The sequence below is a fragment of the Thunnus maccoyii genome, chromosome 2, assembly GCF_910596095.1.
Source record: "Thunnus maccoyii chromosome 2, fThuMac1.1, whole genome shotgun sequence".
Lineage (NCBI taxonomy): Eukaryota > Metazoa > Chordata > Actinopteri > Scombriformes > Scombridae > Thunnus > Thunnus maccoyii.
The window spans coordinates 27,030,172-27,055,285 of record NC_056534.1 but is presented as its reverse complement, the minus strand read 5'-3'; the positions used below and the strand labels follow the sequence as shown (position 1 = coordinate 27,055,285).

The 25,114-nt window shown below is 38.0% G+C and overlaps 2 protein-coding genes across 9 annotated transcripts in view; both read right to left on the bottom strand.

Moving 5' to 3' along the window:
• The window catches only part of ctnnd1 (catenin (cadherin-associated protein), delta 1), a 28,605-nt gene extending 27,417 nt beyond the window's left edge, over positions 1–1,188 (bottom strand). For 2 of the 8 annotated variants that reach the window (XM_042430058.1, XM_042430075.1), the window contains exon 1: positions 1,080–1,187. Coding sequence is in view for 1 of the 8 variants with exons in the window: in XM_042430074.1 (XP_042286008.1) it covers positions 834–872 (39 nt within the window). In the remaining 7 variants the exon portion in view is untranslated. The other 6 variants (XM_042430078.1, XM_042430073.1, XM_042430072.1 and 3 more) reach the window with 6 other exon arrangements.
• Positions 1,189–3,746: 2,558 nt separating this feature from the next.
• LOC121905175 lies at positions 3,747–24,186 on the bottom strand. Its single transcript, XM_042423213.1, has 3 exons — positions 23,351–24,186; positions 18,363–19,023; positions 3,747–4,745 (listed from the first exon to the last, which is right to left on the bottom strand). Exons 1-3 carry the CDS (start codon positions 24,184–24,186, stop codon positions 3,747–3,749), a joined length of 2,496 nt encoding a protein of 831 aa, XP_042279147.1.
• Positions 24,187–25,114: the final 928 nt, after the last annotated feature.

The following is a 25,114-nucleotide window of genomic DNA, read 5'->3' as shown; positions in this document are numbered from 1 at the left end:
TACCACACCCCATACATCCAGACCCACACAACAGGTTCTTGCTTTTGTCCCTGGCTGCTCCTCCACCACCACCAGTTTCCCTCCCTCTTCTACATGAACAGACCACATCAAAAGACAGCTGCTGAAACATTAAACAGTGTATTTTCACAGGAATCTTTCAACATACAATGAACAAAAGTCAAAGGCAGTCAGCCAAAAAAAGACATACACACCGTGCAAGCGGGTCCACCTGGGCAGCAGCGTGCGGTCTCACTGCCCACGGAGAGTGGGCGTTTCAGGTACAACACATAAATGCAAATTGATAAGTAAACCCGAGACTGGACTTTGACTCCTAACTTACGGTCTGTGACGCGGCAGGCTGGCCGGTTACTTCCGTGTACCCTCACCTGTCCTGACTACTCCCAAGCTCGTCAAAAACTAGCGAAATCTTGCCGCTTCAAGGTTTAAACTCAACAAACAGCAAAAACTCAACGTGAAATGTTTATAACGTGTTACACCTCCCAGCCAGCCAGAAACCACACCATTCACGCAACCCAATGCTAACGTTATATTAGCAAACCAACTGGACAATTTATTGTTCTAAATGTCGTGATATCAAGCAGTTTTTAACTACACGCAAAAGTCCTGTTACACTTTTATTGAAGTTTCACTCTAGATAAGTTATTCATCAAGCTAACCGCTAGCAAAATTAGCTTGTGGTATGGTAGCTAGCTTGCTAACGCTGCGTCCAGAACAATCAAGTTAATAAAAATTAAAAGTCACCTCTTTAACCACTAACAACAATCCTCCAACCAACTGTACTGAGCACAATACACCAAGAGACACGCAATTACCGAGTCTGGAGACTGTTGGGCTTGTTTTTCAAAGTCCATAAATGTTTTTTGCGAGGTGGATTTCAGGCCTAGCCTAGCCGACTGTCGCCCCGCAGGCTCGTGAGAAGAAGAAGAAGAAGAAGTGAGTTGGGATGAGACAACAAAAACACACCTCGGGGTGGTCGAACAAACGCCTTTAAAACTGCTCAAATAAACTGTCCCTCCACCGCAGGGCGAAGACTCAGTGAAGACGGAGAAAACACCCACCTATGCAGCGTCCTTTCTCGCTTGGCTTGTTGTTCACTTGCTTCTGCTCTGCCTCTCCGCTGGGGGGAAGAGGAGGAGGCGAGGAGAGCAGGAATAGAAAGCCACACAGGAGTACAACAGTCTACAGCTTATGTTTCTGCTCTCCACTAATTTACTTTATCTGATAATTATTGTTTCAGGCTACATATAAATTCAACTAAAAATAACATTGACCATTTTGTGTGGCTTTTGGGTATTATTATTTGTACTAGTGGTAGTATTAAATCATTATTTAATAAAAAATAAAATTAAATAGTTGATTCGATTTTAGTTTAGTTTAGTTTAGTTTAGTTTGGTCATTTTCAACTTACACAACTCAAATACACATGTAAATAATAAATAAATAATAAAAAGTCATTACTTTTGAAGCAGTGACAATCTAAAGCACGTTTATACTGACTGAAAAGGTGATGTAGGCTGAAGCCTTAACTTATTACATCCACCCTTTTACATTAATTATTTTGTACAGATCCCTTTAGATTTATACACTAAACATGAAAGAAATGAGAAAAAAAGGAAAATAAGGGGAAGATTATTTTTATATATGTATATTATATATTCCCAAAAGTCGCAAACAAAACTCATATACTAGTGTTCATACCTCTGTTTTATACTTGTTAATCGTCTTATTTTTAAGTATATTCTTTAAATATATTATAATTCACCTTCCTTGGTTGTAAAGGAGCGACGAAACAAAGGGTATTTCTAAAGCAGCTTTCTTATTTAACTATTTACGGAATAATTAATTTAATCAAATCTCTCCCTTAATACGCATTCAGCATTATCTTATTTTCTCAGATTCCAGTCATTAAACAGACCACTTCACATTATTTCTGTTTCACATATGGAAATATCTAAGATTAAAGATACCACTCATTAGTGTGTTCTGCCCTCATGTGGTCATGGATGTGCTATTACAATAACAGCCAATACATCAGTGACACTCAAGTTTATTTTGGAGAAAGTACACCAGTGATGGGAAGGTATATTTGCTTCAGTACTGCACCTTATAAAAAACTATGAGGTACTCAATTTACTTGAGTATTTCCATTTAATGTTACTTTATACTTCTACATTTCAGAGGGAAATTGTGTACATTTTACTGCAGCACCTTTATGACATGTGACAGTTATATTTTATAATATAAAAAATTGCACAAAGTTTAGTGTCACATCTAGTTTGACTTGTTGTTTGACCAGGCAAAATTTGGTATAAACCAAGCGATTGGGGGTGATGTAATAATTTTTTGTTATTAACTCAGCAATTCAGATTTCAAATTTCACTATATTGGCTTTACACTTGTACTATTTTCTCCAGATTAGGCAGATAACTTTTGACTCTTTTCCAGGGATTTGACAGTTCATCTGTGGTCTCCTGCTGCTCTGTTATGGGCTGTTTGCATTGTTACAAGGATCATAGTCTTCTGAAGTTAAAGTGGTGCAAGAAGATTATCTTATTTGAATATCCACTTTCACTTTTTGAGTGTAAAACTGTGGTGTTGGATGAAACAACAACATTCTGAAAAATATCATTAGGATTATTCTCAATTAGTGTTTACATCAATGGGTTTATTTATATGAAGAAATCTTCCTGATCTACAAGTTCTTTCTGTCTAAAACAGTTCAGATAATCCTTCATGATGCTCTCACAATACTATAATGAGGCATCTCAGTGGACATGCAGAGCGATTGTTTCTTCTACTGTTTTTTAATAACTCTGAATTACAGATTTCAAACTTCACTATATTTACTATACAAATGCACAATGGTCTTCAAATTAAGCATTTAAAATTAGGTGCAAATCAGTTTAACAGTGTATTTTTCAGATTTGTTTTTTCCAGGCAGGACATTTCATTCCTGGTCTCATGGCATGCCTGGTGGAGTTTGTGTGCAGGACACCAAACTCTGTGCAGGTAAAGGTGTTCATTCCCCAGAGGGCTGCACCAAACCACAATCTGGAGGTCATTGCAGTTCAACATGAGGTATTTACTGAGAATTATCTGTGTTAAGAGGTTACATCTTCATGTGGCTTGTTCATTCTATTGAGGGTTTGAGCTCAAGAAGTTGTGATCAATGTTAGATTGGCAGCATAATACTTAGTGACATTACAAGGCTGTGCAACAGCATCACCTTATTTGCATTGTATTTGTCAGTTTTCAAGTATAAAACTATTACTGGATGAAACAATAGATGCTGAAAAGAAACATGAAATTATTTGCATCCATATTTGTTTATTTATATCTATATTTTCATTTTTATACATGCAACATTACTCCATGATACTCTTAAATAAACGTTGCTGGAACAGCTGAATTTCCCCTTTTTTGTTATATTGCATTTTTAAATTTTTGGCTTTTTTGACAGTTGAATAAATTTCATATTCTGTAAGGCAAGTTTATTTGTATTTCACATTTCAACAGCAGCAATTCAAAGTGTTTTACAAAGATAATACATAAAAGGCAACTAGACAGAATATAAAAGCAACAAAAGACAACATGAAAAGACTTTTAAATACAATTAAAAAGTGTTAAATTTGGAAATAAAAAGAAGCTAAAATAGAATAAAACAGTAGGGGTGTATTCCTTTTGAAGTCCACAGAGAGAGACAGACTGAGGTTGATGTTCAGTCTTCAGCTTTTTCTTTTTGTTGCTCTTCTTCCGAAACAACATAAAAAGATCCTGCTGCCACAGGAAGTCCTCGTCCTGGCAGACGACCTCGCTCTATGTCGATCAAGTCTCTTTTGGAGAATCTCCACAACCTTGATGGCCTCCAATTCGTAGTTTTCTGCCTGGACTCTCAACATTGTTTCTTTATCAAGCACATGCATAAGCTCCGTGATGTCTTGAAGGAGAGCTTCCTGTCTTTTTTCCTCCTTTCTCAGCTTGTCAGCGAGCGTCTGACTCTCTGCTGAAAGCTTTTCAGTGACCGTTCGAGCCTCTTCCAGTTGCTGGAACAACATCTGCTCAATTTTCTTGGCCTCCACTTTGCTGCTCTCTGCCTCCTCCAACAGTTCCCTCTCTCTGTGGAGCTGATGGTCCAACTCCTGACAGACCAACTCCACCAGCTCAAAGTCCTTGAGGTTGTTGGCATCCGCCTGGTTCCTCAGGTCCTTTTCGTCCTGGAGCATTTGCTGCAGCCCCAGAATTTCATGGTGAAACTGGTCCTGTTTTGCTTTCTCTGATTTGAGCTCAACTGAAAGCAGCCGGCTCTCAGCTGAACACTCCTCTGAGAAGCTCTGTAGCTCTTCCACTTTGTGGAAAAGGGCCTCAGCGATCTCCACAGCCTCCAGTTTTTCAGTCTCTGCCTGCACCCTCAAGGCTTTCTCTGTCTGCAGCTGCTGCCGGAGATCTTCTAGCTCCTGTTCCACCATGAGGAGCATCAGCCTTTCAGCTGAGCGCTTCCTGTTTGTCTCCTCCAGTTGTTGAGAAAGTGCCTCCACTGTGGCGGGGCAGGTCACTTTCTTCATGGCATCAGCTCTCTGCAGCTCATCCTTAAGCTCTTGGATTTCCAGCAGCATGGCCTCTTGGTCCTTTTCCTCAGCTGAGATCACAGCTTCATAGTGCTGTTTCATCTGCTGGTTCTTCAGCTGAAGAGCCTCGATGTCTCTGGAAAGGACCTTGATCTCACCCTGATAGATGGCACAGAGGTCGTTGTGCAGATTTATGGCTCTTAACTTCTCCATTCTCTGTTCTCTTTAAGTAAAGTCTCTAAAGACGCTCGTCTGTAATAAAACACGCTGATGAATGCTTGTGACTCTCCTACAGTGGTCAAGTGGTAAAGTCCTAAAGTGTTAATGGTGAATATTCTCAGCTGTGTCTTGTAGAACTCTAGAACAATACGTGTCATAAAAGACTATATGACATCAGAGAATGCTGATGTCATTATTGAGGAAAGATTCCCTGTCAAGTTATCCAGATTACATGGGGGCCTATTACCATGGAAACCTTGTTTTCAGCACAATGTTTGTAAATGATATGCAATAACAGAGAATAACAGAGAATAATAGAGATATTACAATTCACACAGTTTTCACAAAGTTTCTTTTCTTCAATAGTAGTAGTTATATCTATTTGACAAGCAGAGGAATCGCTTGTCATATGAACATTTCCAGTTCAATGCAAGCAAAATGTTGCAAACACATTTAGGAATGATTTAAGCCACTTTATTTCAGATTGTATTGATTGTAGCTTGTTTTTTCTTTCAATGTGTGATATTACTTTAAAAATGTGATATTATATATTATTATATAATGATAATATATTGATTTCTTTTTAACTGACCTTAGATCTCAAAGTCACAATCTATTAGATTTATTGAAAAGTTTTTAAAATGTTTTCATGGTTATTTTTCACAGTATACTTTTTCTTTTTCTGTGTGTTTTTTAATTTTATTTTAGTATTTTTACATATATATTTTTTGTTCCTTATGTATCTTAATACTAATTATTTGACCTGATGATGTAATGGTGTAACGAAACTGTGTTAATTCTGGTGTTGTTTTGTATTGTTGTTCTGTGTTTAATAAAAAAGAAAACTGTATAAAGTTGCTCTGAACGTGTTCACTGTAATATTAATACTGTGTTTTTGTTGTAGGGTTGTATTATTACTTTCACAATTATTATTACAATTACAGTAGAGTTTTAAGGACGTTTAGAAAAGATCCCATAGCACTACTGTAAAATATTATTAATTTAAATAATAATAAAATTAATAAATAAAATATTTATTAATTTTTCAGTAAAATAACAATTACAGATTACTTTTGTAACAGTTGTCTTTCACATATATTTTTCAAAGTTAAAAAGTAATAATAATTCTAATAATGATTAATATTATTGTTTATTTTTATTTTATTTGTTGTCATTATTATTGTTATTATTATTATCATTGCTATTATTTTGTAAAATTATTATATCCATATGTGTATGTGTATGGTATATGGAGGTAAATGTGTGGGCATTTAGTGTAGGATAGGGGGTTGAACAGATGAATTAAAGACCATTCTGGAAGTATATGAAGGTGGTTATGTAAATTGGTTGAAATTTGAAGACTCATGCAGGATATTGTGTGAGTTGGTATAAACTGTGTATACGAGTATATAGATCTGTGTGTGGCTAGCACTCTAGTCTGGCCCACAAATATGATAAAAAGGTCCACCTTGGGTATTGATTTCAGGTTGTGCTAGTTTGACTAAGTCAGCTTAAGATCATGTTAGGCAGATTTATGAATCCATTGTTAGAGGTTAGAGAAGCAGTGCAGATAGAATGAAGTCGATAGGTTGGGTGATTGATCCTTATTTAACTTCTTACTGTTTAGGGGAGGGGAGGGAAATGATATGTGTGTGTTTTATGTGTCATCTATGTTTGGTATGTTTCAAAAGGAAAAGCAGTTTATGTGAATATTTACATTAATGTTCTTTCTCTAAATGTAATACTCAATATACTTATGCTAGAATATAGTTATGGACCCTAATGCATTAATTAAGGTGTGTTCATGGATCCCATCATCCCATTAAGAGAAAAAAGATTTGATCATTTCTAAAGACAGAAAAAGTTTCAATTGCATTACTTCAAGAAACTCATCTCAATAAGTCAGAACACATTAAATTCAGAAGAGATTGGGTTGGCCAAGTCTATTTGCCCTCATACAATAGCATGAGTAGGGGTGTAGCAGTGCTGATAAACAAAAACCTACCTGTTCATGTGGATATATGTGAGGTTGATGCAGAGGGTTGCTATATATTTTTACATGGTTATTTATACAGAGAAAAAAATGCTATTCTAAATGTGTTTGCTGCTCCAAATGTTTTTGTGTGCTTATTCACTAAACTAACTAGTCTGCTGTTGGAATACCATTGCCCTAGTTAAGTTAGGTTTTCAGGTCCCAAATCACAGACCATGGGAGTTAGATCCATAGCAATCCTTCAGATGAGGGACAAAGTCAGTCTAGCAGATATATGGAGACTTATGAATCCTTCTCAAAATGATTTATCTTTTTATTCCAATCCCCATAAAATGTATTCTCATATTGATATTACAGTGCTTAGCATAAATGAGTACACCCCCTTTGAAAAGTACGATTTTTATCAGTATCTTGATGAACACAAGAATTTCCAAAATTTTCACATGGCTGAGTTTTATTGAACACTTGTTTAATTCTGTAACATGAAATTAAGGTCAAAAAATATAACTTAGATCACACAATCTTCAGTTTTACTCAAATTAGTTAAAGCAAAAATGAATACACCCAGCAACAAAAACTACATCTAGTATTTTGTATGACCGCCATGATTTTCAAGGAGAGCACCAAGTCTTCTAGGCATGGAATGAACAAGTTGGCGACATATTACAACATCTATCTTTTTCCATTCTTCAAGAACAACCTCTTGGATGCTGGCTGGAGAGTGATGCTCAACTTGTTTCTTCAGAATTCCCCATAGGTGTTCAATAGGGTTCAGATCAAGAGACATACTTGGCCATTCAATCACCTTCACCCTGTTCATCTTCAAAAATGCAGCAGTAGCTTTAGATGTGTATTTTGGATCATTGTCGTGTTGGAAAAGTGCACGACAACCAAGGGCATGGAGTGATGGTAGCATCTTCTCTTTCAGTATAGAGCAGTACATCTGTGAGTTCATGATACCATCAATTAAATGCAGCTCCCCGACACCAGTAGCAGTCATGCAGCCCCACACAAGGACACTGCCACTACCATATTTCACTGTAGGCACCATGCATTTTTCTTTGAAATCCTCACCTTTGCGACGCCATACAGTTTTGAAGCCATTAGTTCCAAAAACAGTGATCTTAGTCTCATCACTCCGGAGTATAGAGTCCCAGTAGTCTTCATCTTTTTCAGCATGGGCCCTGGCAAATTCTAGGCGTGCTTTTTTGTGCTTGGGCTTTAGGAGAGGCTTCCTTTGTGAACAATACCCATGCATGTCATTCCTCTGCAGTGTGCGCCGTATCGTGTCACATGAAACAGTCACTCCAGTTTGGCTTTCTACTTCTTTAGCGAACTGCAGTGAACTTGCATGGCGATTTCCTTCAACCCTTCTCATCAGAAGACGCTCCTGTCGAGATGTTAACTTCCATGGACGGCCTGGACGTCTCTGCGAGATGGATGCACTTCCATCTTTCTTAAATTTTTGGATCACTTTTGCTACAGTACTCTGACTGATATGTAAAGCTTTGCTGATCTTCTTGTAGCCCTCACCTTTTTTGTGCAAAGAAATGATTTCCTTTCTCAGATTTGGTGACATTTCTCTTCCATGTGGTGCCATTGCTCACAGCATGACATGAGAAGGGGTTTTCTTTGTTAAGTAATGCCCCTTTATAGTCACCTGTCTGCTGGACACCTCTTAAATGAATAATTAGACTCACCTGTGGTTGAATTCTTTTTACTTTGAATTTTGGAGTCTTAAGTGTGGCTTTCCTCCTAAGACTTTAATTGGGGTGTACTCATTTTTGCAATATGGGCTTGAATGAATTTGTTAAAAAAAACACTTTTGTATGTGCAAATTAACAAATCTTGTTTGCAATCAATGGCCCACATTTGGGGGTATTTTGTAGTATAGTAACCCATAGAAAATGTTGATTCTGAAAGGAAACTAAAGGTTTTCTGACAAATGTAGTGTGGTGTAGTCATTTATGCTGAGCACTGTATATTAGTCCCTAATGTCTCCATCAACAGAGTTGTGAAGTCTGACATTGAGTCTATTTTTACATCCGATCATTCTACTACATCAGTATGTCTTTCTGCTCAGAATTACAATGTTAAACGATCTGGATGGAAATGCGATAGGTCGATATTAACTGACTCTGAGTTTTGCAAATGGGCAGAACAGGAATTAAGAATGTTTATTAATGAAAATGATAATAATGATGTAACTCCATCTATCTTGTGGGAAACTACTAAGACATATATAAGAGAGAACATTATCTCCTACATAACCACTAAGAGAAGGAAATATATTGATGAACAAAGGCAACTAGAATAAAACAACAAGAAGTAGGAAAACAACATAAACAACAGCCTACTCAGGCAAAATGGGATAAAGTTGTGACAGCTAAGATGGCTCTCAATACCCTCATATCCCAGAAAGCTGAAAAAGCTATGTTTTTGCAAAAACATAATATATATGAAAAGGGAAACAAATCAGAGCAGTATCTGGCAGCACTAATTAATAATCAATCAAAACAGAATTGTATCACCAAGATAAAAAGCAAAACATGAAACTATTGTTGTACATTAAATGATATTTTCTCTGTCTTCAGTGATTTTTATAAAAATCCAGTGTCTTCTGATACCAAGAGGAACAGGGATGCTCGAAGTAGGGGTGCTGAGGGGGCTGCAGCACCCCCTGCTGGCGGGGGGCTGTAACGGCAAGGAAAAAAAGTTTACAAATCAATAAAAAAGAAAACGTATTTTGTTATTGTTGTTATTTTTCTATGATATTCGATTTCATTTTAGAACATTCAATGTGTTTTGTATCTGTGTATCTTTTTATTTAATGCACAAACACAGAGCATGTAGCCAGGCGCGAAGGATCATGGACATTAATGACCGGTGATAGTGTTAGGTATCACTACTGCACTTCATCAACAGCTATAATGGCTGAAAATGACTTGTGACACCAGCTGTTGAGGCCCATAAGTGTTGATTAGTGTGCTGAGGAGGGCTTAAGGCCAAAAAAGTCTTTCCTAAAAAAAAAAAAAAGTCATAAGTGCAGACTATTTCATCTACTTTTGTGATAAATGATTTGTTTAGTGCACTCATATGAAAATATCTGACACAAGGAGGTGATAGAGCATGGTGTAGTTAATTTTATCCATGAGACAGACTGTGTATTGAATTTCCAATAGATGTTGGTAATGCTAAACCACTGAAGTAATTATGGAGTGAGTGATGAATATTAATTAATATCCCTATCAACACTCTACAGATATAGTTCTATTATGGTCATTGTGTGTTTTATGTGTCACAAGGAACCTTGAGGCTGACAGATTGCAAGTTTGAACCAGTTACCCTCAAACATGAAGCAGCTGCTGAAGAACAACAGGAGCTGAAAGGTTAAAATATGATATTTCTTGCAACAAAAAAAACCAAGAAAAAACTACCTTGTCAGCTATGATCATTAGACTGTGGCGACCTTTGCTTCTGCTTTTGTTTCTAGCAGCTCTTCCTGTACACTCGTCCACCTGTCTTCAGCATTAAGTTGCAGCTGAACAGAGCTCACAGTTCTGCAGTGATCCTGCAGAGGACAGCAAAGATCTACACACAGACTACAAGCAGTCTGTGGAAACTCGGTGCTAGTTAAGTATTTCACCAAGCGGAGGCCACCTCATTGATGTTGGCTGCCATGTTAAAAAAGAGGCAGAAAGTCCAGGCCTCCAGACTCCAGGTGAGGATGTAGATCAGGGTTTAGAGCTCCAACAAGGGATTTTGTATCAGTCATATAGCGACTGTGGACAGCAGTCTGCCTGACACCCCAGCACTAACGTGCTACAGCAGCTCTCTCCTGTCAGATAAACATCACATATTAAGAACATTACACATCCCTGATTTATCCTTACAGGAGCAGTACTCTGCAGACAGCAACACATCTGGTCACCTTAGAAACCAGCTAAGAAGTGGAAGTGGCAGCTGAAACACTGCAGCTTTGTTTCTGGCCAATCGAGCCACCAGATGATTCAAGTACATGTGCGACTACTGTGGGAAGGGTTTCCCTTTCCTGAGCACGATGAAACGCCACCAACTCTCACACACAGGGGAGAGGACTCAGTTCCGTGGACAGTGTGGGAAGAGATTCATCAGACCGAGTCACCTGAGGTGTCACTGCTGCATTCAGGTATCCGGCCATTTACCTGCCACATCTGTGGCCGCAAGTTTTCTCTCTGCACCCACCTCAACATGCACATGAAGACATTCCAGGTGAACAGGAGAGATGTGTGCGTTATCGAGGTGGTATTGGTGTCATCATACTTGGGTCAGTGAGAGGCTCTGTAGATAATAATCTATATTTTATAAGGTTGTATAATTTATGTTTTTTATATACTATGGTAAATGGGACCCCCATATGGTACAGGTCTTACCCCACTTCCAGCAGTGACATTTTCAACGAAAATGTTTCAGCAGACAAGGTTAGTGATGAGGTGATAAAGGCAGCTAAAGAGCTAGATAATGTTGTCAGGAATTGACCAAAACAGAGGTGAAAGGAGAGTAAATATTGGACTTACATTCATTTGGAAGAGACAGATCAGAAACATGACTCCAGATGAATGCTGATGTCACTGCATGTCTGCTGGATGTGTAAATAGGCAGCTGCTGCTAATGCCAATATATTATCTTTCACAAATTTGAAACTGTGAAACAGTCTTTACAGTTATCTAGTCCATGTTTGACTAGTCTAAGTATAATAGATTTTCAAATAGACGTGATCTAATGGGGTTGCAGCCCTAATAACTGGATAACTGGGATGTATGTTATTTTACTGCAGCATTTTTTTTAGATATGTGTTTATTGTTTTTTGAGAGCATAGCAGGAATATGAACAAATAAAGAAAAAAAACAAACAAAAGAGTGCAGCACATCCTTGGTAATAATGATAACCACAGTCATAATTAAATTAGATACAGAGCAGTTTTTCTTTAAAAAGTACAAAAGTAAAAAAATAAAAATAAAACAAAAAAAGGAATATACACAGCAAGGTGCTTTACATTGGACACAATACATTAGTCATTACCCTGAAAATATTTCAGTACAGGGTCCCACATCTTATCGAACATGCCTCCTGTATCTTCATCATAAAATCTCAGTCTCTGCAGATGTAATGTGTTTGCCATTTCTCTCAACCACAAATCATTCGTGGGTACAGAGTCTTTTTTCCACACTCGAAAAATAATTTTGTGTGTAAAAATAACTCCGCTTGGTGAAATAACTTTTTTGCAATCACTATTCCAAACAAAACAACCCTTTTTTCATACTTATTGGCAAGATAAGGAGCTTGTTGCCGCAAGAATAGCTATGAGTGGATCTGGTTCCCAAAGCTTCCCAAAAGCCTCAGAGAAACAATGAAAGATGCTTTCCAATATATGTAAAGTTTACTGCATGACCAGAAAGAATGTGTTAAATAACTGATCATAGACTTACATCAGTTACAAACAGGTGAAATATCAGCAAAAAAACATCATATAGGGCCGCTCCACTGGATCAAGAGCACATTGTGCATCTAATGAAATAACAACGGCCTCTTCTGTATGCTTTGTGTACAAAATATTGAAAAGGCAGCATAGATTGAAATACATATGTCTACCTGGCCTAAAGCCGGTTTTGGTCGTGATGGATAAAAGAACATATATGCATTTTTTTAGTCGGTTGGCCAGAACTTCTCATATGATATTATGTGGCCTTTAATAACAGTCTTCATGGCCTCCCATAGAGTGGAGTCATCAACATCGCCTGCATCATTGGTGTTTAGATCTATTTCACCTGAAAGATAGGAGCAAAACTCCTTATCCTTTAACAAGGCATTATTTAAGCACCAGCTGTATACACCCCTTTTGTGGTTCAATTTAAGATTTAAAGAGACCAGGGCCTGATCCGATGTAAGTATATTATAGTAAGTGCAATGGGCTACTGACATAACAACTTGGAATCCAGCAAGAAATAATCGATCCTCAAGTAGGACTTGTGCACTGTGCAAAAATAAGAAAAATCCTTTTCGTGGGGTAGAGAAAAATACTTCGCTGTCATTTTCTTAATGTGTGTTTTCCTGGAGAAAATAGATATCAGCTTTTAGCACATATAGATGTGCATACACTTTTCCTCTTTTCAGTGGACTATTCATCCCCCGTACACTCCAGCTGATTATTTTAACTTCACCATTACTGTGTTTATGTGGATCCATTAACGTATGTAATGTCTACTGCTTAAAGGAACCTGTTGCATGACCGTGGCAAAACATAAACAATAATCTGAACAGACAGATGTGCTGAAAAAGCCGCCCCAGGGAACACAAGAACCCGCCCTGGAAGACAGAACAAACCCAGGAGCAGTGCTTCCATATCCCAAACCTAAAGTTAAAGCTAGATCCAGAGGCCTGCTTGAGGCCCACACTAGCAGGATAACTACCCACCTTTCTCTAAACAAGGGAGGCATTCCACTTCACAAATTAATAATGTCATTGAGAGAAAAAACAACAATCAGTCCTCACCCACTTATTAGTGTGAGCATACTTTTTGACCTCTCATTTGCTGAACATAGTTAAAATGTCTCTTAATTAAGCCACAGCTGACAAACGACAAAACCAGGGACCTAGTCCATTTTCCAGCTTAATACAACATCAGGGTCCCAGTCTTCAGCTTCTCGTCTCAGGAAATCTTCAGCTTTGGCTGGGGTGTTGAATGCGCTGGTGTTATTGTTAATTGTAACCACAAACTTCGCTGTGTGATGGAATCCACATCGAATTATCCTGGCTCTGCACTTCTCCTTGATATCTTGAAAATCCAGACATCTCTTCATGATAGCTGAAGTGAGATTGGGGGAGATGCCCTCGATTTACTATCTTTAGCTGGCATTAGGCTCCAGTGGGCACGGTCCACTTCAGTTGGTCAGTCGAAGAGTTCCTCTCCCAGTAGCTGGGAGCAACATTGCGACAAATTCTGCCCTTTTCTTGTCTCTTTCCTTTGTCATATTGTTGAGAACGTTATAACCCATTTCAGACACGTAGAAGTGAAAATTGAATGTCTTTGGGTGACATAAAAGTTGAAGCTGAGGTGGAGCTACTACTAGGAGCTACTACTACTACTTTGCAGTTTGCCTGTTTGTTGGTAACATTTTGATAGTAAGGTCATTTTGAAATAAATCATATCAGATTTATTAAGTGCTTCAGAAGTCATCACTCACACATTTTTGCTCAGTTTGATGGTCATACTGTACCCTGTGATAAAAGAATAGGTACCACATAGTTAAAAAATGACTACAGTATAAATTCTCTCTAAATTCTTCCCAAACTTCCAAATTATTGCTCAGTAGTTCGTACATACGCGGTAATAACAGAATAGGCAGTAAGTTGTAAGTTCCCAAATTGTTATTCCTTTATTCCATAACTTCACATCTTGTTCCCCTGTACCTACATATATGTATTGGTATGTACTGTACTACTACACCATTAGTACAAAAAATTACACCATAACTATGGAGTAATTATGTTATACTTTGCGGGCTGTAAGCTAAGGTTTTACCTTATTTTTTATCATATATTTATGGTTTCAAGGCTGGCTGCTGTTGGGTAAGTGATACTTAGCATTAGCTAACAGTTAGGTTAATGTTACCTCAGTTGGACAAAGATTAGCCAATAATGCTGACTTTACATCCTGTGTACATAGGAAACTTTTATAAAAGATGTGACTGAAGTTAGAATTACATCTGAATGGAAAATGAATAATATTCAAATGATATTAAGACAGATTTCAACGAGATAACTTCACTCAAAACAGTTTTTCATTGTAATACATTTTAGGGAAAGATATTAACTGAAATGTAAGCAATGAATGTCGAGTTTTAATGAGCATTCACAACACAAATTCACTGTCAGTTGAGGAGGTCAGAGTTTTTTAGGAAGTTAAAGAAATATGCTACATTCTGTTGCCAGGCAACCAGAGCTGCTAAGTGATTTACATCAAATTCTCTAACTCATAAGGGTAGCTTAACCCATTTCAGCTGTGCTGCCACTGCAAACGTTTCATCATACGTTATCACATCTTATATTTTAATTGCTGTTACCAAATGCCACAACAGTAATTGGGTCACAGATTTGGAAACCCGTCAGATTCTGTGAGGCTACATGAAACTTCTGCATGAAAAAGATCCACAGGTTGAAAGATCTGATATTGACAGAAGTGTTAGGGACTGTACGAAAATTACAATCCCTAATGAAGGCGACCCTCACTTCTTTTTGCTGAAGAGAAAGGTCTTTTAATTTTTTCTCAGCCCAAATTTATATTGCAGCCTCTCCTTGCGCAATACATTGAAAGAAAGAAAGAAAGAAAGAAAGAAAGAAAGACAGACAGACAGACAGACAGACAGACAGACAGACAGACAGAAAGAAAGAAAGAAAGAAAGAAAGAAAGAAAGAAAGAAAGAAAGTAAATGGTTGAAATAGTGGTGGGTTATTTGCTAAATGGTAAATATCTTCACTGTTTCAGGGCTATTTTTCCCATCACAGTCAAGTAGTTAATAGGACCAATACGTCAATTTTGAGAAACATTGATCTTTATGGATACTAGGGAATAAATGTTTACCAATAGTTGTTTGTAAAAAAAAAAAATTGAAGTTCAAATTGTTGTTGAAAGTTGGCCTATAGTATAATTCAAGTTTAGTCGTATATTTTTTCAGAGATAGAGTTGCTTTTTATGTTTGCCATAAATTTGGAAATTGCCAATTACACTTCTAATAGGTGCACTGGTGGCTTTTGTGACTTTGTGAAAGTTATTATTCCATTAATAAGGTTTACATAAGACAGCAACATCCTGAATTATTTATGCTTTGCTATGAATGGTGTTCCTCAGACTTGGCATTGATTCTACAAGTCTCTGAACTCTTCTGGAGAGATGAACACCATTCTTCCAAAAGATATTCCCTCATTTGGTCTTTTGATGATGGTGGTGGAGAGCGTTGTCTAACATGTCTAAATCTCCCATTAGTGTTGATTTGGGTTGAGATCTGATGATTGTGAAGACCATTGCAAAGATCCTTTTCAAATTCAAGTTCAAATAAGCTTTATTGGCATGACAGATCAGAAACCTATATTGCCAAAGCAGTACAGAAAATTATAAACATTGAGAGATGATTGATTCATAATATACACTAATATGTAAATATCAACAATAATATTAAATGCAATCTAATAAAAGTTTTTTTTGTTTAGTTTTTTTACAGATGTAATCACACAGAAACATGTACTACAGAGCTTTTTCATACTCATCAAACCATTCAGTGACCCCTCGTGTCCTGTGAAATGAGGTATTGTCATCCTGGAAGAGACCACTCCCATCAGGATAAAAATGTTTCATTATAGAATAAAGGTGATCACTCAAAACAACTTTGTATTGATTTGCAGTGACCCTTCCTTCTAAGGGGACAAATGGACCCAAACCATGCCATCAAAATGCCCCCACAGCATAACAGAGCCACCAGATCCCCTCACTGTAGGGGTCAAGCTTTCAGACCTGTACAAGTTTTTCCTTAAATTTGTCTAGTTAACGTTTGCTCAAGGTGGAGCTCATGTTAACTGATATATATATATTGCTGGATAGTTTAATCTATAATAACTCATCATGTTTTATTTGTTGATCATCATTAAATTTTGTGTGTAAAATCTTAATCTGTAAAATAACCAGCAACAAGCTGTCAGATAGATATACTTGGTTTCTTTTCAACATGTGGTATTAAGGAGGTTGATTATTTCTATAACTTTATCAAACAGATGACATTTTCATACATTTTGATTCTTGAATGACAAGAAACACATCAAGGGTAGCAATGATAAGAATGATAACTTTATTCATATAGCAAGTTACACAGAGCTTCACAAAAGACATAATAACAAGATTAAAATAAGGAGCAATTTAACAAATGAAATTAATCAAAGAATAAAACAATTTAAGAAAACGCTATTCTAAAATGTGTTTTTAGAAGAGATTTAAGTGAAGATGAAGGGTTGGCTTGTCTGATCTCTGGCAGGTCGTTTTACAGTTGAGTTGCTCTGACTGTACAGCTCTTCTCTGGTATAGAGCCTTGACTTGTGAAATACTCATAGAGACCATCAGAGGATCTCAGGACTCTCGAATGGGGTTTTAAGTAAGAAATATAGTCAGGAATCAATCCCATACATGTCTAATAGGTGATCATTTAAAGCAACTAATCAGCTATCAGACCTGCTAATTTACATAAACGGTGCACTTTTCCCTGGTGAATGTTTTTTTGGTGACTCATTCAACAAGCTAAGGTGCAGGACAAATGTGTGTTCATGTTTGTAAGTAAGACAAGAAGATGTGGAAGTTTATACAGAGGAGGAGAAAGGAGGGACAACTAAGTCTGACTGTGTGTTCATGTTTATGTAGAGGAAATCTTATTTCTTAATCTGTTATTCTGATTTGGTGTGTATAAATTGTAAGAATGATGAACTCTCTGTAAGGACAAAGTATGTTTGAATGAACTGTACAAGTAAATAGCATTGAACTCAAATGACTGGTCTTAAACAAATTGACGCCCCTGTGTCTAGACAGTAGACGGAATGAACTGCAGGGGTGAAATCAGGACAGACGTCAAAGTACGTGACCATCTGCATGTTCTGTTTGAATTTGAGGACAGTCATTTCAGTTACCCTGTGTTCAGTCTCTTGATGCCACCTTGGTTAAAAGAGACTGCACCCTATTCAGCCGAATAGCAAGACTCTGTCTCTGTTTGCTGATTGCTGTTGGTTGTTGGTTGTCCCTGTTGACTTGATACTCTGTAATAAATTCCTTAAATCTGAGATCAAGCTCAGTGTTATTAATGAGTCTGTAATTTATTGTTCCTCACCACAGAGAAAGGTATTTTTGCCACAACAGTTTACAGCTGGTTTAGGTTAGGTGTGGCAGGCTCAATAAAAGGATTGATAAATGACACATGATGCATACAGTAGGACATTGTAGGAAAATATTTGCAAGTGTATTTTTGGCCTGCCCCCTCCAAAGTCAGATGCTCTAATTAATTTCCTGTGGTGAGGGATCAGTCTACAATGTACAGTCAACCAATGATGCTACAGCTGGGCATTTTTTTATTATATAAAATTTTTTATCATCATTTTTCACTGAACCAGTACTGATTATGGAGCCAGTCTGTGTTCTGGTCAAGGCAACGTGTCGGTACTTTTTCCATTTTTGAAGTTGTGTTTGTTGATAAGTTTGATTTGACTTGTTATGGATTTAGATCTTTCAGTACAAGTATCTCTTTCTCCTCCCTGTCCCTCTCTTTGTCCATCTCCCTGTTTCCTTCTTTATCTCTCTCTTCTCCTCTTTCTTTCTACAGCATTGACTCAGTCTAATCATCTCTCTCTCCCCATCTCATGATCCAATGGACAGTATAAAAAACACCACAAACAATGACCAAAAGGGGAATCCACCTAAAAGCTCTAGACCTGAAATTCCAGATATATTCCACCGGCATTGAGATCCACCTCACTAACTTCTTCTGAAATCTCACATAGCTGGCTGGCTGGAGAGTGAAGTATTCTCCCTTGAAGGTGGAATCAATTTTGTCAAAGAGCTCTTTGACCTGATCAGTGTTTCCCATCTCTCTGTTGTTGAACACATGGTACTGGCCGCTGCATTTCTTGAGCAGCTTCTGCAGGTTCTCGTCCCCTCTGATGAACTGCTCTATGTCGGTATCTTCCAGTCGGTCTCCGTAAGTGAACAGCAACATGGTGTGATCAGCTACTGCAGGGCAAAGCATCGTCATCAGTGTCTCCAGGCCTTTCTGTTCTTGTTCAGTCAATCTTCCGAGCTGGAGGGTGAGGAGGAAGACGCATGGACCCGGAGAGCTCAGCTGTACTGCTTTTTCCAGCTCTGCTCTCACCATCTCCTCTCTTAGCTCAGTGCTGAAGAGCCCAGGAGTGTCGACAACGCTGACACTACGACCCAGAACAAGACCTTCTCTCCGCTCACTGCTCAGCGTCACAGGTCTGGCACTGAACTTACAGTCAAACTCCTTCTTTCCCAGGATGGTGTTTCCTGCTGAACTCTTCCCCACTCTCTCCTGACCCACCAGCACCACTCTCAGTTCAGGCTCTGGAAACAACACAGCATTAGAGCTGGGATGAAATAATGAGGCAAAACATATTGTGGTATAAAATATGTAAAACATACTGTGGTTTGCAACAACTGCCAAATCTGATCACCTGGATATTTGAGCAGCATGGAAACAGAGTAGAGCATTGTTTCCAGTTTTTTTTTTTTTTTTTCAACTGCTGGAGTGGTTATTAAGTGTCTTTTGAACAAAAGCAAACAAATTCCCTGAAGGAGTTTGCTGTGATAACAGTAGTGACTGTGTGTCAGACAACTCAGACAGACTGATATCCAAACTTAGAGGGACTTATTTTCCATCTTATTTTGTTCTTGTCTCTCTACTTTCTTTTTTGGAAACATTTATTTAACAAGGGAAGTATCACTGAGAGCCAGGCTCACACTGTCCACACATTCACACCTGGAAGCTGCCCAGCATGACCAGTCTGATCTGCAGACCATTGAGCAACACTGGAGCGGTTACAGGCTCAGTAGCACCTCAAAGTTGGTAATGAGGTTCTACTGACGTCCCACACAGATTTATCCTGGACATCCAGGGATCGAACTGGCAACCTTCAGGTCACAAGGCCCCCACTGCCCAACATCTCAAACATCTCACAATAACCATTGATTCATGCCATAATGTTTTTAACTCATTCTGTATATTTGCCTGTATTAAAAGCAAATCTACTTCTGTTCACCTCTGTTTCATTGCATATGCATTCATACCATCTCTAAATGTGTTGTAAGATTCATTCAACACCAGCAATCACAACATTGTTGATATGGATGTTTAATACTGAGGTACATGCAGTCAAACACACCAGATGGAGAAAAAAAGAGAGGGAGGAAACATGAACAGTTGAAACATGAAGTTGTTTCAACTGTTCACTGTTGAAACTGAAGAGCTGCTAAGTGATTTACATCAAATTCTCTAACTCATAAGGGTAACTTAACCCAATTTCAGCTGTGCTGCCACTGCAAACGTTTCATCATACGTTATCACATCTTATATTTTAATTGCTGTTACCAAATGCCACAACAGTAATTGGGTCACAGATTTGGAAACCCGTCAGATTCTGTGAGGCTACATGAAACTTCTGCATGAAAAAGATCCACAGGTTGAAAGATCTGATATTGACAGAAGTGTTAGGGACTGTACGAAAATTACAATCCCTAATGAAGGCGACCCTCACTTCTTTTTGCTGAAGAGAAAGGTCTTTTAATTTTTTCTCAGCCCAAATTTATATTGCAGCCTCTCCTTGCGCAATACATTGAAAGAAAGAAAGAAAGAAAGAAAGAAAGAAAGACAGACAGACAGACAGACAGACAGACAGACAGACAGACAGACAGACAGAAAGAAAGAAAGGAAGAAAGAAAGAAAGAAAGAAAGAAAGAAAGAAAGACAGACAGACAGACAGACAGACAGACAGACAGAAAGAAAGAAAGAAAGAAAGAAAGAAAGAAAGAAAGAAAGAAAGAAAGAAAGAAAGTAAATGGTTGAAATAGTGGTGGGTCATTTGCTAAATGTCGAGAACAATAATCTTCACTGTTTCAGGGCTATTTTTCCCATCACAGTCAAGTAGTTAATAGGACCAATACGTCAATTTTGAGAAACATTGATCTTTATGGATACTAGGGAATAAATGTTTACCAATAGTTGTTTGTAAAAAAAAAAATTGAAGTTTAAATTGTTGTTGAAAGTTGGCCTATAGTATAATTCAAGTTTAGTCGTATATTTTTTCAGAGATAGAGTTGCTTTTTATGTTTGCCATAAATTTGGAAATTGCCAATTACACTTCTAATAGGTGTACTGGTGGCTTTTGTGACTTTGTGAAAGTTATTATTCCATTAATAAGGTTTACATAAGACAGCAACATCCTGAATTATTTATGCTTTGCTATGAATGGTGTTCCTCAGACTTGGCATTGATTCTACAAGTCTCTGAACTCTTCTGGAGAGATGAACACCATTCTTCCAAAAGATATTCCCTCATTTGGTCTTTTGATGATGGTGGTGGAGAGCGTTGTCTAACATGTCTAAATCTCCCATTAGTGTTGATTTGGGTTGAGATCTGATGATTGTGAAGACCATTGCAAAGATCCTTTTCAAATTCAAGTTCAAATAAGCTTTATTGGCATGACAGATCAGAAACCTATATTGCCAAAGCAGTACAGAAAATTATAAACATTGAGAGATGATTGATTCATAATATACACTAATATGTAAATATCAACAATAATATTAAATGCAATCTAATAAAAGTTTTTTTACAGATGTAATCACACAGAAACATGTACTACAGAGCTTTTTCATACTCATCAAACCATTCAGTGACCCCTCGTGTCCTGTGAAATGAGGTATTGTCATCCTGGAAGAGACCACTCCCATCAGGATAAAAATGTTTCATTATAGAATAAAGGTGATCACTCAAAACAACTTTGTATTGATTTGCAGTGACCCTTCCTTCTAAGGGGACAAATGGACCCAAACCATGCCATCAAAATGCCCCCACAGCATAACAGAGCCACCAGATCCCCTCACTGTAGGGGTCAAGCTTTCAGACCTGTACAAGTTTTTCCTTAAATTTGTCTAGTTAACGTTTGCTCAAGGTGGAGCTCATGTTAACTGATATATATATATTGCTGGATAGTTTAATCTATAATAACTCATCATGTTTTATTTGTTGATCATCATTAAATTTTGTGTGTAAAATCTTAATCTGTAAAATAACCAGCAACAAGCTGTCAGATAGATATACTTGGTTTCTTTTCAACATGTGGTATTAAGGAGGTTGATTATTTCTATAACTTTATCAAACAGATGACATTTTCATACATTTTGATTCTTGAATGACAAGAAACACATCAAGGGTAGCAATGATAAGAATGATAACTTTATTCATATAGCAAGTTACACAGAGCTTCACAAAAGACATAATAACAAGATTAAAATAAGGAGCAATTTAACAAATGAAATTAAAAAAAGACCAAATGGAGTAAAAGCAAAGAATAAAACAATTTAAGAAAACGCTATTCTAAAATGTGTTTTTAGAAGAGATTTAAGTGAAGATGAAGAGTTGGCTTGTCTGATCTCTGGCAGGTCGTTTTACAGTTGAGTTGCTCTGACTGTACAGCTCTTCTCTGGTTTAGAGCCTTGACTTGTGAAATACTCATAGAGACCATCAGAGGATCTCAGGACTCTCGAATGGGGTTTTAAGTAAGAAATATAGTCAGGAATCAATCCCATACATGTCTAATAGGTGATCATTTAAAGCAACTAATCAGCTATCAGACCTGCTAATTTACATAAATGGTGCACTTTTCCCTGGTGAATGTTTTTTTGGTGACTCATTCAACAAGCTAAGGTGCAGGACAGATGTGTGTTCATGTTTGTAAGTAAGACAAGAAGATGTGGAAGTTGTTTACACAGAGGAGGAGAAAGGAGGGACAACTCAGTCTGACTGTGTGTTCATGTTTATGTAGAGGAAATCTTATTTCTTAATCTTATTCTGATTTGGTGTGTATAAATTATAAGAATGATGAACTCTCTGTAAGGACAAAGTATGTTTGAATGAACTGTACAAGTAAATAGCGTTGAACTCAAATGACTGGTCTTAAACAAACTGACGCCCCTGTGTCTAGACAGTAGACGGAATGAACTGCAGGGGTGAAATCAGGACAGACGTCAAAGTACATGACCATCTGCATGTTCTGTTTGAATTTGAGGACAGTCATTTCAGTTACCCTGTGTTCAGTCTCTTGATGCCACCTTGGTTAAAAGAGACTGCACCCTATTCAGCCAAATAGCGAGACTCTGTCTCTGTTTGCTGATTGCTGTTGGTTGTTCATATTAATTTGACTTGATACTCTGTAATAAATTCCTTAAATCTGAGATCAAGCTCAGTGTTATTAATGAGTCTGTAATTTATTGTTCCTCACCACAGAGAAAGGTATTTTTGCCACAACAGTTTACAGCTGGTTTAGGTTAGGTGCGGCAGGCTCAATAAAAGGATTGATAAATGACACATGATGCATACAGTAGGACATTGTAGGAAAATATTTTCAAGTGTATTTTTGGCCTGCCCCCTCCAAAGTCAGATGCTCTAATTAATTTCCTGTGGTGAGGGATCAGTCTACAATGTACAGTCAACCAATTTTTTTATTATATAAAATTTTTTATCATAATTTTTCACTGAACCAGTACTGATTATGGAGCCAGTCTGTGTTCTGGTCAAGGCAACGTGTTGGTACTTTTTCCATTTTTGAAGTTGTGTTTGTTGATAAGTTTGATTTGACTTGTTATGGATTTAGATCTTTCAGTACAAGTATCTCTTTCTCCTCCCTGTCCCTCTCTTTGTCCATCTCCCTGTTTCCTTCTTTATCTCTCTCTTCTCCTCTTTCTTTCTACAGCATTGACTCAATCTCATCATCTCTCTCTCCCCATCTCATGATCCAACGGACAGTATAAAAAACACCACAAACAACGACCAAAAAGGAAATCCACCTAAAAGCTCTAGACCTGAAATTCCAGTTATATCCCACTGGCATTGAGATCCACCTCACTAACTTCTTCTGAAATGTCACATAGCTGGCTGGCTGGAGAGTATAGTATTCTCCCTTGAAGGTGGAATCAATTTTGTCAAAGAGCTCTTTGACCTGATCAGTGTTTCCCATCTCTCTGTTGTTGAACACATGGTACTGGCCGCTGCATTTCTTGAGCAGCTTCTGCAGGTTCTCGTCCCCTCTGATGAACTGCTCTATGTCGGTATCTTTCAGTCGGTCTCCGTAAGTGAACAGCAACATGGTGTGATCAGCTACTGCAGGGGAAAGCATTGTCATCAGTGTCTCCAGGCCTTTCTGTTCTTGTTCAGTCAATCTTCCGAGCTGGAGGGTGAGGAGGAAGACGCATGGACCCGGAGAGCTCAGCTGTACTGCTTTTTCCAGCTCTGCTCTCACCATCTCCTCTCTTAGCTCAGTGCTGAAGAGCCCAGGAGTGTCGACAACGCTGACACTACGACCCAGAACAAGACCTTCTCTCCGCTCACTGCTCAGCGTCACAGGTCTGGCACTGAACTTACAGTCAAACTCCTTCTTTCCCAGGATGGTGTTTCCTGCTGAACTCTTCCCCACTCTCTCCTGACCCACCAGCACCACTCTCAGTTCAGGCTCTGGAAACAACACAGCATTAGAGCTGGGATGAAATAATGAGGCAAAACATATTGTGGTATAAAATATGTAAAACATACTGTAGTTTGCAACAACTGCCAAATCTGATCACCTGGATATTTGAGCAGCATGGAAACAGAGTAGAGCATTGTTTCCAGTTTTTGTTTTTTTTTTCAACTGCTGGAGTGGTTATTAAGTGTCTTTTGAACAAAAGCAAACAAATTCCCTGAAGGAGTTTGCTGTGATAACAGTAGTGACTGTGTGTCAGACAGCTCAGACAGACTGATATCCAAACTTAGAGGGACTTATTTTCCATCTTATTTTGTTCTTGTCTCTCTACTTTCTTTTTTGGAAACATTTATTTAACAAGGGAAGTATCACTGAGAGCCAGGCTCACACTGTCCACACATTCACACCTGGAAGCTGCCCAGCATGACCAGTCTGATCTGCAGACCATTGAGCAACACTGGAGCGGTTACAGGCTCAGTAGCACCTCAAAGTTGGTAATGAGGTTCTACTGACGTCCCACACAGATTTATCCTGGACATCCAGGGATCGAACTGGCAACCTTCAGGCCACAAGGCCCCCACTGCCCAACATCTCAAACATCTCACAATAACCATTGATTCATGTCATAATTTTTTTAACTCATTCTGTATATTTGCCTGTATTAAAAGCAAATCTACTTCTGTTCACCTCTGTTTCATTGCATATGCATTCATACCATCTCTAAATGTGTTGTAAGATTCATTCAACACCAGCAATCACAACATTGTTGATATGGATGTTTAATACTGAGGTACATGCAGTCAAACACACCAGATGGAGAAAAAAAGAGAGGGAGGAAACATGAACAGTTGAAACATGAAGTTTGCATGCTGCAGATATATTGAGGAACTCCTTTGTCGAGACTGAACAATCACGCTCATGAAGCAACACTACAGGAGATGAGTGAAGCTCTACTGTGCAAGAGTCAAGCTCACTAGGATTCATTAAAGCCCAATGA

Bases quoted from the DNA above. Each gene is read 5' to 3' on its own strand.
- LOC121905175 (XM_042423213.1), bottom strand. From the start codon at position 24,186: ATGTTTTACATATTTTATACCACAATATGTTTTGCCTCATTATTTCAT. The intron at 19,024-23,350 runs GTAGAAAGAAAG...TGCAAACCACAG, and splicing joins GATGAGATTGAGTCAATGCT to TATGTTTTACATATTTTATA. The intron at 4,746-18,362 runs GTGAGATTTCAG...GCCATCTATCAG, and splicing joins CTCTCCAGCCAGCCAGCTAT to GGTGAGATCAAGGTCCTTTC.